Source organism: Sebastes umbrosus, chromosome 12 (assembly GCF_015220745.1).
Source record: "Sebastes umbrosus isolate fSebUmb1 chromosome 12, fSebUmb1.pri, whole genome shotgun sequence".
Lineage (NCBI taxonomy): Eukaryota > Metazoa > Chordata > Actinopteri > Perciformes > Sebastidae > Sebastes > Sebastes umbrosus.
This window is the reverse complement of record NC_051280.1, coordinates 5334492-5349563: the sequence shown is the minus strand read 5'-3', so window position 1 is coordinate 5349563 and position 15072 is coordinate 5334492. Positions and strand designations below refer to the sequence as shown.

At 40.1% G+C, this 15072-nt stretch overlaps 1 protein-coding gene across 1 annotated transcript in view; it reads right to left on the bottom strand.

Annotated features, from left to right (window-relative positions):
* The window catches only part of LOC119498674 (contactin-associated protein-like 4), a 159533-nt gene that overhangs the window by 104052 nt on the left and 40409 nt on the right, over nucleotides 1–15072 (bottom strand). Inside the window, exon 2 of the mRNA XM_037787719.1 lies at nucleotides 13920–14030. Within this exon, the coding sequence (XP_037643647.1) occupies nucleotides 13920–14030 (111 nt within the window). The remainder of the gene's footprint in view (nucleotides 1–13919; nucleotides 14031–15072) is intronic.

The following is a 15072-nucleotide window of genomic DNA, read 5'->3' as shown; positions in this document are numbered from 1 at the left end:
GGAGCCACTGGAGAGGAGCTAAAGAGACGCACGTGGCTCCGGAGCCGCAGGTTGAAGACCCCTGACTTAGACCAACACCTTGTTCTATGAAAATTCATGTTGAAATCTACTGTACAAATTTCTCTTACGTTTTCATTAGTGCCACCGTCAAGACACAATTCTCACTCTAACTCACATGAAATAGAAATATCTAATGGTCGGTCTGATATTAAAATGTAATGAGTGCATGGACACAAGATACTGAAAGGTTTTATCTCAGAATATTAAACTTGTAAGCAACTTTATGCTTCCAAAATTGAACCCTTTTGATGATCCACCCAATTACTTTTTATGAGTCCGTATGGTGCCGCACTCAATTTTGTGACTAATAACAGTGTTGGAGCATTTATGTGTCTCTGTCTGACTCTAGTTTACCAAGATGCAGCTCATACAAACAGAGAATGAGACAAACAACATCATCGCTACTCACACAGTTTTCCTTAAATTGTTTCTTGAAATTGCCAATTTGTGATGACGGTAACATCCGTCTGAAATCCTCACTTATGTGTTGATCTAATAGTTAGCTTTATATGGTTATATTAGAGCATATATTCTCCCCCTGAGTGTCGTGTAAGTTGAAAAGGGCAACAGTTGGAACTGTTGTTGTTGCTCTGAACAATGTGTGGTGGCAGGCGGAGGAGAAAAGCTCAGCAGTGAAATGAATGGGTGTTGGTCTGGCTGCTGGTGGAGCCTGATCTTTAAAGAGCTAAAGGCCAAAGCTAATAAGCACTTGACTAACAGACGTGTCCAGTGACAGGAGAACAGAAAAGAGCAGACACTTTGACCTTTACTCATGAAGATTAGACTGGTGAAGAGAAGAGGGAGGAATCCGAGGGAAACAGCTCAGACCCAGAGAGGCGTTACAGAGATTTACTGTGTCCACCCTGACACTATCACTGAAAGTAATGTAATTGAGGTGAACTGATGGCTGATGGTCCCAACACTTTCTGTCACGGCTGTCACTTTAAATCAAAGAGATCGCCATGGTTTGTCTTCCCCGGTGTCTGTCAACCAGGCACCGGATCTAACCATCCATTGAGAAAGGTAAAGAATAATGGATGCCAGGAGTGTGACATCACTGGTCAGACGGCCAAACACAGGATCAGGGAATAGGGACACCTCGGGGACATATGGGAATGTAAAACCACATCAATAGAGACACATGTAGGGCTGTCCCGAATACCAATTTTTGAGCTTGAATCTTTGGTGAGATATATTCGAATTCGGCGCGGCGTGGTGGGCTAAGATTTTCTTGCGTCTGTCTGTCGGTCTCTGTAACAGATATTTAACTCATTTTAAATTGTCATTTTCTAAAATGTCCTTGCGGAGCTGTGGTACGGTGTTCCGTACACTTCTGTACACTACGGCCCGTAAAATGCCCATTTGAAAGCATTTATTCAACAAAGGGTAATATATTTAACAACTTGTGATAGCAGAATAATCATTTCATACAGACTACAGTACTGTGAGAAGCATGAAATTAGTTGAAATGTACATTTTCGCTGCTCTAGTCATCTAGCTGCAGACAGGACTGGAGCTTCACCTCCGGCGCTGTGGGGGCACGGTGCACCTCACTGCCTGAAGTCTCACAGGAACAAATGGAAGAGGTCTCTGACTGGTCAGGAATGAAAGAGGGGGAACTGAAGATGACACGCATAGAAATGTTATGCACGATCTGGAAGTATTTATTCAGCGATCGGCGGAAAAATGTCATCTGTACGGAACATGGTTAGTGTACAGAATATAGATAATGTATGTTAGTTGGGCTATAAAGAGCAGCGGAGGAGAGACGTCGGGTCCTTTAAAGGACTCACAGCAGAGCCAGGACGACATCAGGTATGATGTTCATGTGTAGGGAGGACTCAGCATTGTAGTGTTGGTTTAATGACAGCCAGTTACTTTCACTATTTCCTGTACAGTTTAAAATGAAAGGCAGTTAATGGCACGGAGTGCAGGGAGCATTAGACTACAGATAGGTTAAGTACGGTTATCTGTGTGTAGAAAAAACTAAACCGTGTTAATGTGGAAGTACTGATATTGTTCATCAGTTCACCATCTGTAGCAATGGAGTCAATAACGTAGCTAAATGTGCTAGTGTAGGTTATCTGAGGCCATTTCTTCAGGTCGTCCTCCATCCCTCCACAGTAGAAGGCAGAGCTATGATCACATTATCCTGTCTGAGCTGTAATAGGTGGTGTTCACACATGTTTTAATAGATTTATTAATACAATCGCTCTAGAAGAGACGATTAGCGTAGCGTTACCATGGAAAACGATTCAGTGACACGACGCGCCGGAAGTTACGGGCATAATTCATGCAAGGCATCATGGGGGCTAGGAATAAGGTGGATAGACGGGAGCCCAACTTCCTGTATCTGTAACGCCGGCTCAGACTCTCTTAAGGTGATTTATACATAATTATGATATACTTATATATAAAAAACAAAGCATTTGAATACTGATTTGGAGGTCGATTGCCATGGCAACGATCGCAGCTTCAAAGCATTGGGGTCAGCCCTAGACTGCACTAAGTTAGTTATCATGAATCAAACTGTGTCATAAACAGGGGTTTAAGAAAATATTGAGTATTGCGATATTATGTTTCGTGACACTGCATCGATTCTCAAAAGCACTGTGTTGATTATTTATTAATAGTTTACGTGCAAAGATTAAGTACTTTATTTCATTTGCAAAAACATGCAGCCTCTCAGTGTAAACTATCAAAAAGTCTGAGATAAAACTAAACACAATTTAAACATGGTTAAATAAATAAAAAGTATCCCATCAGAATAAAAAAATTAAAATAACACTAAAATTAAATTGATATCATATTTTGAAGGAACAAAAACACAACAGTGTGGTGGCTCATGCCTTCACTTCACCAGCATCTCAGACTGAAAAAGATGCCTCCTTCAGATACGGCACATTAATCTGTAAAAGCAATGATATCAGAAAGAGAATTCTAAAACTAGGTCCACACTAAAGCCATTAAATGTTAAAGACTGCACACCCACACAGGTGCTTTCATATACTGTGGCTGCTTAGACGTCTAGTCGGGTGTACATTGGGTGTATGCTGGGAATAGACCATTTTCACGGCAGACATTTTAGCCAAATCAGAAAAAGCAAAGGGTTAAATAATAACATCTACTAATAAGAATGCTATCTTTCTTATGGTACGTTGTCTGTCTCTGTCTACAGAAACAAATGGTTTTAAATTGTATCCATTCTAGAGAGCATGTTTGAAGAGTTCCATATTGGAGAGTGAAAATGAGGCTTAGTGAGGATGTTAGGACAAAACAAAGAGGAAAATGTGTTTTCAGAATCCCATAGCTGGCTGAGGGTGAATGTAGTATTTGTCTAAGGTTAATTGTGACATAATACGAAGTGCAGCCAGCCAAGTACAGCAAGCCCTGACAGCACTTCACTATTACTAAACAAATGACTATTTCATCATCAATACTGTAGTGTTATTCCATCAAACAGCTACAGAGAGAAGGACAGGTTGAGAGTGAGAGACAGGTAGAGGGACAGTGAGACAGAAAGGAAATTAAGAGGCAGACAGGAAGTAGGAAAGAGAGACATGCAGCTGGAGAGACTGTTATAAGTGCCAGGTCCAGAATAAGCACTGGTCATTTGCATGAGAATACAAAGTCTGGAGGGTAATTTCAGCAGCCTGGGAACATGTCAGTCTTACAGAGTGTCCAACAGGAAGCTAATGGGCTCAGTGCTGCACTGACAGCAAAAGCCGGCTGGAAAACACTGCAGGTTCTCTGCAAATGAAGCAGGACAGATTTATATTTCTCCAAATGTCACACTGCAAAAAGGGCACGTCAAGAAAGTCAAAATATCTTATTTTAGTGTGATTAAAAAAATGTTATTTTCCTTATCCGTAAGATATTTAATCTTGTCTAGGAAATCTTATTAAGATATTTAACATATTTATCATCTAATATGAACAATAAACAAGTCCAAAAAGAGGATTGCATGGTTGTCACAGAAAACGGTATGTTTTAGCTCATTTCAAGAATCAGAAGCAGCACAACAACAATGCCACACATATCTTTTTTTCTTTTATGAATTGGTTAAAGGCAGAGTCATCATTGCAAGGCGAGTGGGATAATCTCATCTTTCAATTTAAAATTGAGTTGGACTTGAGACAGATTGCTGCACTAGTATGAAAAAAATGACACGCAAAACCTCCATTAACTGATTTTGTCCACTTTGGGGCGTCAGAAACAAGCTATAACACAACACTGACATAGTATCACCCTGATTTGGCGAACACTCCTTTTAGCTCTGTTTTGGTCTCCACCAACACTTGACAGAACTATTTGCCCATGCTCCACTATGTCAACCAGCTAGTCGGTAACATTGTCGTATTACATGGCTTTGTTGTAAACTCGATTCAGATTGTTCATTTACGGCATTCTATGGTCTGTTATTTCTTTATAGCGGTCCGTTGAATGAACTTTCAATCTCTACTTTTCCGCCAACAGGGACAAAATCAACATCCACAAATCTGTGACGAAACTCAATCTGCTGATGAGGATGGTGTGATCAAAAGCTCAGGAACATCTACTGAGTGAGCTTTTGAGATGAGGTTGTTTTGTACTTTTTAATGATCTATGGAAACCAAGGCTGTTTATAAAGAGATCTGTGTTCAGGAGTGTGAATTTGGGTGATTTGTTGTATTTATTTTGACTGGAAAAGAACAACTAAGGACAGTCAACCGAGTTTTAAGTGTTCCTGTGGTAGAGTTAACAGTGGAACTTTTCAGAAGCCACAGAGGACAACTTAATATGGAGGTCAACACCTGTTTAGTTAGCCGCTGTTACAGTCAGTCACAATTTACGGGTTCCAATTAAAGTTTAATTCCACCTTCAAATCCCACTCTTTAAGGAAGTGATTACTGTGGCACAATAATCATTTTCAAGTCCATTCCAGCATAATTGCAGTGGCGTCACTGATAACTGTCCGTGTCGCCTACTGATGAAAGAAAAGGTTCAAACATGAAGACAGCTATTAACATTCTGGCAGGAAGACAGAGCAGGCTAAATTAGTTCGTACCAATGAAAATGAAAATGTGACGGCAGATGGAGTGAAACTAATGATTACAGACGAACACGGACTGAAGAAGACGGACGGGGACAATTCAGATTAAGGAGGAGAGGAGGTGGAGGAAAGACGAGGAGAGACAGAGAGGGATGGAAAAAGGAAAGAAACATGAGAAAAGAAGAGGGGGGGAGGCAAAAGAAAAAAAATAGAAGATAAAAAGTGAGAGGGGAAGATAGTACATTCCTCCTCAGGTTCCTGGTAAAAGGCCATTCATCTCCAATCAATAGACTATCAGGGCTTCTTATCCTCTTCTGGTGTCGGACTCAGAGCCATCAGGCCTCTACTGTGATCAGACACATCAGGTCAATGTCAGGTCCCCTGGTCTCACTGCAGAGACACACTACCATCATCAGGTCAATGTCAGGTCCCCTGGTCTCACTGCAGAGACACACTGCCATCATCAGGTCAATCACAGGTCCCCTGGTCTCACTGCAGAGACACACTACCATCATCAGGTCAATGTCAGGTCCCCTGGTCTCACTGCAGAGACACACTACCATCATCAGGTCAATCACAGGTCCCCTGGTCTCACTGCAGAGACACACTGCCATCATCAGGTCAATGTCAGGTCCCCTGGTCTCACTGCAGAGACACACTGCCATCATCAGGTCAATGTCAGGTCCCCTGGTCTCACTGCAGAGACACTACCATCATCAGGTCAATCACAGGTCCCCTGGTCTCACTGCAGAGACACACTACCATCATCAGGTCAATGTCAGGTCCCCTGGTCTCACTGCAGAGACACACTGCCGTCATCAGGTCAACATTTGTCCAATACTGATCATACTGATCAAATACCTGCAACCTGCTACCTCATGACATTCCCATCAGCCTCAGCTGTGCTTTGTGTTTACTGCTAATTAGCAAATGTTAGCATGCTAACACACTAAACTAAAATGATCATTATAAAAGTGACGCCTGCTAAAAATCTGCTTTTAGCATTGTCATTTTGAGCATGTTAGCATACAGACGTTAGCATTTAGCTCAAAGCTGTGCTGTGCCTAAATCCAGCCTCACAGAGCTGCTAGCATGGTTGCAGACTCTCATTAATCATAGAACAGTGGTTCCCAACCTGGGGTCCGAGGGTGGAGTGGGGGGGGTCAAAGATCTCAGTGAGTGCGCCGGGATTTGTCTGCTCTGAGGTTGTCAAATTCAGATTTGCACATGTATGACAAAATGTATAATAACACACTACTAGATAATTTACACAAAAGTCTGTATATAAAACTAATTTTTTTTTGCTACTTAATAGTCTGCATTCTATTTAAACCCTATATTTGTGGACAGTTGCAGATAACTAATATTAGTGCAGACACTAATATTATTATTATACTATTTGTAGAATTAGATTCCGGTGGTGGCTGCATAGGATTGTTTCCGATTAGTGATTCAATCTTTTCCAATAACTCCACAGCGTTGTTAAGTCCAAAAGTCAAAATGAATTGAAAAAAGAGAGATGCAATAATTTCCAAAATTCACATGATTTATTCTAACAAAGTATTCTGGTTCAATCCATATTTAGAATTTCAAAAACAACATTTTCACTCTGGTCAAAAAATGTATTTGCTTTCCTGCTTTCACCATAAATTAAATTTATTTAACCACAATAACAAAAAGAAAATCTATTTTTACTATTATAGTAAATTAATTAAGTTTTTGCAAAATATTATTATTATGCATCTGCATTAGCATGGCGAATCTGTCAAGACGTCATCACTTTATTTATAACAAAACTGAAGAGTTATATTGATTAAAGAAAGTTGATTTAATATAAGAAAAGACTAACTCATTAAATACACTGAATCACCTTACTCAAACTGAGGATTTTGTTTGAGGATTTGCAATTTTTTTAAAGGGTGACAACCTTTAAACGACGTCAGAAAATATGGAGCGGGGGGGTCCCCCATATTTAAAGGTCGTCACCCTTTAAAAGAATGACAAATCCTCAAACAAAATCCTGCAATTAGGAATGGACGCTTCAACATTCGCAAGATCCTGCTACAAGGCTCACGTCCTGTTTGGAAGCCAATTCATTAGATTTACATATTATTCAAGTCGGCTAAACATGCAATGAAAAACAACGTTTTGCGTCATGAGATGTGGTGCTAAAATCTATCGGTACATCCCAATCTGAAAACAACACATTGACGTAAACATTACCTGGATGGTCTGAATGTGTGTACAGTAATGTTATAGATTCCAGCTGCAAGGCTGACTCTCTGATTTAATCCCTTGTAAAGATGCTGCGCAGGTAGTATTCTAAAACTGATAATGTCTGTTCACTTAGTGGGTAATTGAATTGAGAGCAAAGCTGCTCCTCAGAGAGCAACTAGAGGAGGCAGAGTGTTAGCAGCAGCAGCAGCAAGAGATGGAAATGAGATGGAGACGTTCATTTATTCATTGATTTCCTCGGCGAGCAGCTGGAATCGCTCTCCGGGATCCTGCACCATGAATGTTGTTGAGGAGGAAATGTGACACACTCAGCTTTCCTTATCTACCTACTACATGCTGGAGCTCGATTAGGAAAATGCAAGAATGTTACCAATGTTGTGAGGTTGTTTGTTAAGCCATTTTATTTGCTGTCGAAGCAAAAATTGCAGTGGTTAATCATACAGTCGTACTGTATATCGCCAATCTGTAGTCCATTACATTCAAGGAGTTATTTTTTGAACTTTCATTATAGGAACAAAATAAATATTTGAACTTTAATGACCTTTTATTAAAAATATACAGAGTATAAGTGCAAGAGACTGTTTGAAGTAGTTTGCCATGTGGTCCACCAGAGGGCACTTTTAAAATTATTCACAAATGCCATATTGACCTATCAATAAACCAAGCTAATAAATAAAAATGGAAGAGGACACTAGCGAGCAAAGCCGCGCTGATCATATAATCACGACACCAAAGTATCTGAGAAGCAGTGAGTGGAAGCATTTTGGGTTCAACACCGTGTGGCAAAATTAGAGTTTTTCCGATACCGACTCAAGTATCGGAAATGCGTCCGATACTGCCCAAAATTCGGGATTGGGTATCAGCGAGTACGCCAGTCTATGCACCGATCCGATACCATAATTAATGAATCCAGAAAAAAGTCAACTTTTTTAACCGGAAATCAATTCTTCTTCGCCGCTCCAAAACAGAAGCCTTCACTGTGATATCACCCTGGAGGTATCATGGCTGCCACTGGCAACTACTGTTTTAGAGCAGCGAAGAAGAACCGATTGCCGGTAGTCTGTCACAGCTGTTAAATAATAATAATCATAATAATAATAATAATGTCCCATATGAAATGTCCCCGTCACGAACATGTAGTGTCTCTGGTACTCAACCAATGGGAATAATGAATACGCCAACATCTACCTAGGTTCAATGAGCAGTTGCCTTAAATAACTCAGGAGTTATTATAGATTGAACAGTTTACAATTTTATTGCACCACAACAATTCAACAACATTCAAAATGCTTCACATAGATGTCAAAGTATGAAATGAAATGTAAAAATAAATAAAAGAGAGCTCTTTCAAAGTACAAATAAAATAGAAAATTCCCCCAAAATCAGTGTCCTTTAAGATGAAATCCTTTTCCTCTAATTAAGATGATCCAAAGAGTGCAATTTCTGTCTTGGTGTGGGTGTAATGTGAATACACCACCACACTATTTCAAGTTCCAGTATTTTAGTTCCTACTACCCAACTACCCGGGTAGTAAAAGTGTGTTTGTGTTCTTATCTGGTATCCAAATGAATTGCGAAGTCAGATGTCCTCTGTGGCAGGTCCTACGGTTGGCCACACCGTTTCCACGACCGTCCACAGTCTCACTGGGCTTGGCTCACCATCACTGAATCCTCCAGATTCTATTGTCGTTTAATAGAACCAAAAGAAAAACCAACCTACACAAATAGTGCAGGATAGTAAGTAATCTTGCTCATTCAGTTCTTATCTGCTTTCACAGTATCTCATCATGTATAACCAATAACTAAGGATATACTTCAAAACAATCCAATGGATTACCATACAGTATCTTGTAATACAGTTGGTATTTTAACTTACAATGAATTATTCATCCATCTTCTCAAACACTTTTTATACAGTTTTAATATATTTAACCTTTAATTATGAACTAACTTATATTAAGTACACACATGAAATGAACTGGTGTTATCACATGAATTACTGCTGTTTAAATTAACATTTGCATTTTAATAACCAAAATCTGTTGCATCACGGTGCAGTTGTACTAGACCATTACTATGTGTTAGCCTCACTTAACCAGAGTGGCTGTAATGTAAACAAAGCACAATACAACTTTAAACTTCACCACCTATCCTTAAGCTACCAACCAGAGCTAGAGATTAGCTTAGCGATTAGCTTAAACCAGCAGTTAGCATAGACCATCTAACAGCCTTAGCTAGCGATTAGCCGTTAGCATTAGCGATCTTTTTAGCATCATAAAACAGTAATAAAACGGCACTAAAGTCCGTCAAAAACTTTACAAAACATTCTTGTAACCTCGGTTGGTTTTTATGAACAGTATCTGAACCTAAACAACAAGTTGTATTTATCTTTTTCTCCTTCCATAGTGGTTAAAACAGACTAGCCAGAACAGCAGGAGTGTTTTAACTCACCGGGTTCCAGCAGTTTACATCTTAACAGAAAGTAGTTTCTCCCGTTCACAGTTGGGACTCCAACTAAAGACCTAACTCAAAGGCTTAGACTTTTAAAGAAAATAATACTGTCCGGACTACTTCATGGCGTTGTGTGCCGTGTTAGCTTAACAGTCTGTTCAGAGCACGATTTCACGACGTATCCAGGTAGCGATCTCAAGGGAAGTGAGAAATACAGGCTGACGTCACATCCTCTACACCTGACTTCCACAGAATGCGTGTTGCGCCCCCTCTGGGAAGAATATGCTACTACACTTCTAAATGACATAATGGGTTTAGTAGCCCTATATTTCATATGGGTTACAAACACTTTCACACAGAATGTGAATATTACATGGAGTAAAAGCAGCATAATTTGTCTGAGCTTCTGCACCACAAAATAAAAGGCATCAACCAATCACATTGTGCGGAACGGACAAATTCTAAACTTACACTGTAGTGTACAACAACATGGAGGCTCTGTAATCCGAACCAAGACGGCAAACATTATTATACTCCTTTCAACCTTGACAAAGGCAGCTCATACCAGATCCACTCCTTCCTTCCTTACCTTTCACAATAAAAGCCCTAGACATATACACTGCATAACTGTGTACCAAAAAAAAATTCACTCTTTCGTGAAAAGGTGGTTCAATAAAAATAGCTTACAGACGCTGCTCTGGGTCAATAGGATCCTGGTTTTGGCCTCTGCCTGCGCACATTTTATTGAAAAATTGTTGAAGCTATCGCAAATTTGCATTGCTGCCAGTATAAATACTTCTGATTGCGAAATATTCGCATATATACTGTTAAAACGATATAAAAATGTCTATCGTAAATATTTTCTATACCGTTTCTATCGTGATACATGCTAGGTCTATATTTATTTCATTCAGCTCTATGATTTCACTTAAAACTAATGATCACTTTGTACTCAATTTACAGTATTTAAGTATTTAATTCACACAGGAGTATACAAAGTTATTATATATAGACTATTCATATATTGAACTACCAGAAAACATGCTATATTGTGATGTATACCGTTATCGAGATATGACATAAATTATATCGTGGTAGAAGATTTCGGCCATATCCCCCAGCCCTTTCCCCCTGGCGTGTAAAGGCCTTTACTCTACAACAGTCTGAAGACACGCCTGCTAGCTTACCAGATAGATGAGGCAGCAGAGGCATCAGAAACGAGTGGAGCAACATCAACTATTCACCCTCATCTGACTTTTTACTCATAGACAGACATACAGTATAGTGCATTTGTACAACACCACGCGTAAAATATAAAGAGGTAGGTATTGTAACAATCTAGGGACCATCGTGATGTGGAAATGGTCACAGGTCACAGTTTCCATTAAGAGTTTTAACTGTATCTTTGATATATTTTCAATTCCAACATCTTTGACTCGACTGTCTCTTGTAACAGTAAATGAAAGACCAGGAAATGTGAGCAGCATTACAGTGGACTGGCTTTAGACCAGGAAGTGTCAGCTCCTACAGTCGTCACTACATGACCTAAAGTATCAGTGCAATCAGGCTCTGAAATGAACTTTTTTCACTTCCTGCCACTGTGGTAAGCAAGATTTTTTTTGTCTGCAACTCAGAAATGTCATCTGCCACTTTGGAAATGTATGCACCAAATGAGGGACATTTTAGATCTGATGTCATTCAATGTTTGATATATTATACACAAAAAACATTCTATGCATGGTAAATTCCAGTGATTGTTTCCGGGGGAGCCCTACTTTCTAGTATTAGCTTTGATTCTAAATTCTAAGCTGCTTAGAGCTAGTGTAAGGAAGTTAAAACAGGTCATTATTCCCTCTCTAATATTTATTTTATATTGCTGTGAAAACATCTTCAAATAACTGGATTTATTGAAGTTTCTCACCAAAAACTATATTTTACAAGATTACATTTGAACACATCATGATAAAATGAAAATGTATCTTTGCCCAGTACTAATTTTTACTGAACAGAGATTGAACGTACCATAATGGCATCTCTGTTAACGTTAGTAGCTCCGTTATGTAGCCAGTCAGGACTGTGCTGCCCACCAGCTGCTAACAGGTAACGTTACTAACTCTCCGCCTGCTGATTTCAACACAGATTTGTTGTTCACAGTGTTGCATTATCAGGGAAAGAATAGGGTGCACCCCCTCAGGTTTAGTGGTAGCAGCACCATGCTTATTTCCGTTCTCAACGGGAACCAGATCTCTATTTCCATCCTCAGCTCTTTCCCTGCCTGCCAAAGTGGCGGATGGGCTGACGATTTTCCCCGCCACTGCCAACAATTTACCCGCATTTGGCGGGTGCTAATTTCAGACCCTGAGCGCAACCTTCAATTCTTCATACTTGTAATGTTGGCAGTGTTGGAGGTGAATCAGACCCCTCAGTTGCACTTTGAAGTAAAAGCCTTCAAACCTTTAAAAATAATTCAGTGTGATGGATACTGTTACAGGTGATACAGATGTGTACCACAGCAGATAGCCTTGTCAATCCACCGTTACCAAAAAATCAAAGTCAGATCGGCTAACAAAGAGAGCAGACTGGCAGCATTTCGCTTAAAGGCTCGACCATCAAACAAACTGAGGACTGAGCCGTATTCTGCCGGCTCTGCTTCCTTTAGTTTCCCAGGTGGTGAAAATCATTCCGATCCAGATTAAACCCATCTCACCCTCCCAGCTGATTCTGGGCTTTGATGTCGGGATAAAGCAGTGAAGCCCGTTCCCTGCAGAAAGCTCCACAACAAAACATGATCTTCTTCACTTTGTCAAAGCCTCACATCAGCATCCAGCACAGGACTCCCTGCTGGGGTTTTATGTTGGGATAACAAACATTCACATTTATAAACCTTCTATACAAACAGCATCTATAGAGAATAATGACGGGGCAAAGCAGCTACTGCTTGTTCTTTCTTTTAGTTTCTCAGACAGCATTTTGACGCCTTTTGTCTTTGTGAATCCAGTAAAAAGTTTCCTGTTTGTTATGTTTCATGATCTGAGCTGAAACAACTCTCTTCTCCACTGAGTGTAACTGCAGCAGAGCAGCTTGTCAGTAACAGAGGAGGGATTTGGCACTGCTGCTTCGTCTCTATTGTTTCTGCTAGACTAAGGTAAACCTCACATTTCACTGGACTAAAGGAGAAGCTCACACCCCCTCTTAGAAAAGCAACACAGGCAGTATAAACACCATTCTCTAATTAGGGATGTCACGAGAACCGACCCAAATTCAAAAAAAGTGACGGTACTCTTTTTATACAGTACCGAAGGTGCCGTACGATGCCTGTAATGGTCATTGGTAGTGATATGACAGTGAGGTAAATTTCATACCGGTTAATAAACTTGTGATTACACCGGACATTTTACAAGAAGAGATGACGGTCAACATGTGCGGAGCACCTACTCTGATCTTTCCCGTTCGGTGGCGGTGGGTCTGGCCTCTCCGGTAGAGCTTTTGCTGCGGGGCTCTCCGCTGCGATGGTCTACCTGGCGCTGCAGCTCCGTGCACACCGGCTGTGACGGCTCCATCCGCCTCGCGGCGATTACCGCATTAACGTTCTGGTTCCCTTATAGCGTTGGGATTAAACGTGAAATATTGCCAAATAGGTGCGTTTGCTTTTCACTTCGACAACAAATCCTCTGCCATTTCTCGGTCTGTCAACTCTCTCGTCCCGTGTGTGAAATATGACACCTGCTACTCTGAGCTGACAGACTAGATGCGTTCAAGGTCAGTATGTAGTGTCCGTCGTCTGACTATCGATTGATAACATGCCGCTGAAACGCCAAAATGAACTAAATGGGTCAATTCTTTTTATTTTTACTTAAAGGCTACATGCCTCTGTTTTTTGTAATGTTCAAATGTTTTTAATAAAAGAGTGCGTGTTGAATTACAGTACAGGGGATTTATGGTTGTTGTTGGGTTTTCTTTGTACCGTGTTATCGAATTGGGTATTGAGAATTGTGGAAATTTACTGGTATTGGTATCGACTACTAGATTTCTGGTATCATGACATCCCTATCTCGAGTACACTCAAAACAATAATAACAATAATAATATGATTTCAGCCCAATGAGTATCCAGTCTGGTCAGCGGCAGAAACTCTTACTTACCGTCTCTCCTGTTGAGTTTGGCAAAGCCCGGCGCATGACTGCTGGACAGCTGGGACGAGCTTCTGAAGGACGATGGCGACAAATTGGACACCAGCGCGCTGTCACACACTTCTGTCAACCAATCACAAAGCAGAAGAAAAGCTTAGTTATGTCTTTAAAATAATTCAATATACTTAATCTAAAACTGTTTGGATTCAAGTTAAAGAGCATCACGCAGAATGTTGTTGGAAAAGCCTTGTACTTAGTTTGGGTGTTTTTTACCTCAGGATTACATACATACACTGTCAATAACCCTGCAACACCAAAACATCCACTGCTGCCATTACAGATGTTATAATTTAGCATTTTTATATTCACCTATTTCTTTAACATATACATATCATCTGTCACTGTCAATATAAATCCTCCACGTTGTATATACAGCATATAAACTAGGGCTGTGTGTTGGCAGGAATCTTGCAATAGGATACGTATCATGATACAGGGGTAACAATTCAATATATTGTGATATATTGTGATACTGTAATATTACTGTATGCAAGGCAATATTGCAATTTTTTCAAATCTTATTTTAGGAAACCTGTCATAGTATAAAGACACCACCATATGTATAAAGTCTGAGTAAATAAAGTCACTATGTGAAATGGCTACTATGGGGACTAGCATCATTACACTTGGACTGGTTTCAGCCTCACAGTGATACCCAATTTATGCATTTCTAAGACTGTTTAGGGACCCCAGTATGCATAAATATACAAATAAACTATTTCAGAATAGGTGAAAATGACAAATTTGAAATGCCTGCAAAAACGTGTTTTTTGCCCCAAACTGCATGTGATTATCATAAAGTGGGCATGTCTGTAAAGGGGAGACTCGTGGGTACCCAGAGAACCCATTTACATTCACATATTTTGAGGTCAGAGCTCAAAGGACCCCTTAAGAAATGGTCATGCCAGTTTTTTTTTTTTGACAAATTTGAAATGCCTGCAAAAACGTGTTTTTTGCCCCAAACTGCATGTGATTATCATAAAGTGGGCATGTCTGTAAAGGGGAGACTCGTGGGTACCCAGAGAACCCATTTACATTCACATATTTTGAGGTCAGAGCTCAAAGGACCCCTTAAGAAATGGTCATGCCAGTTTTTCCTTCCCAA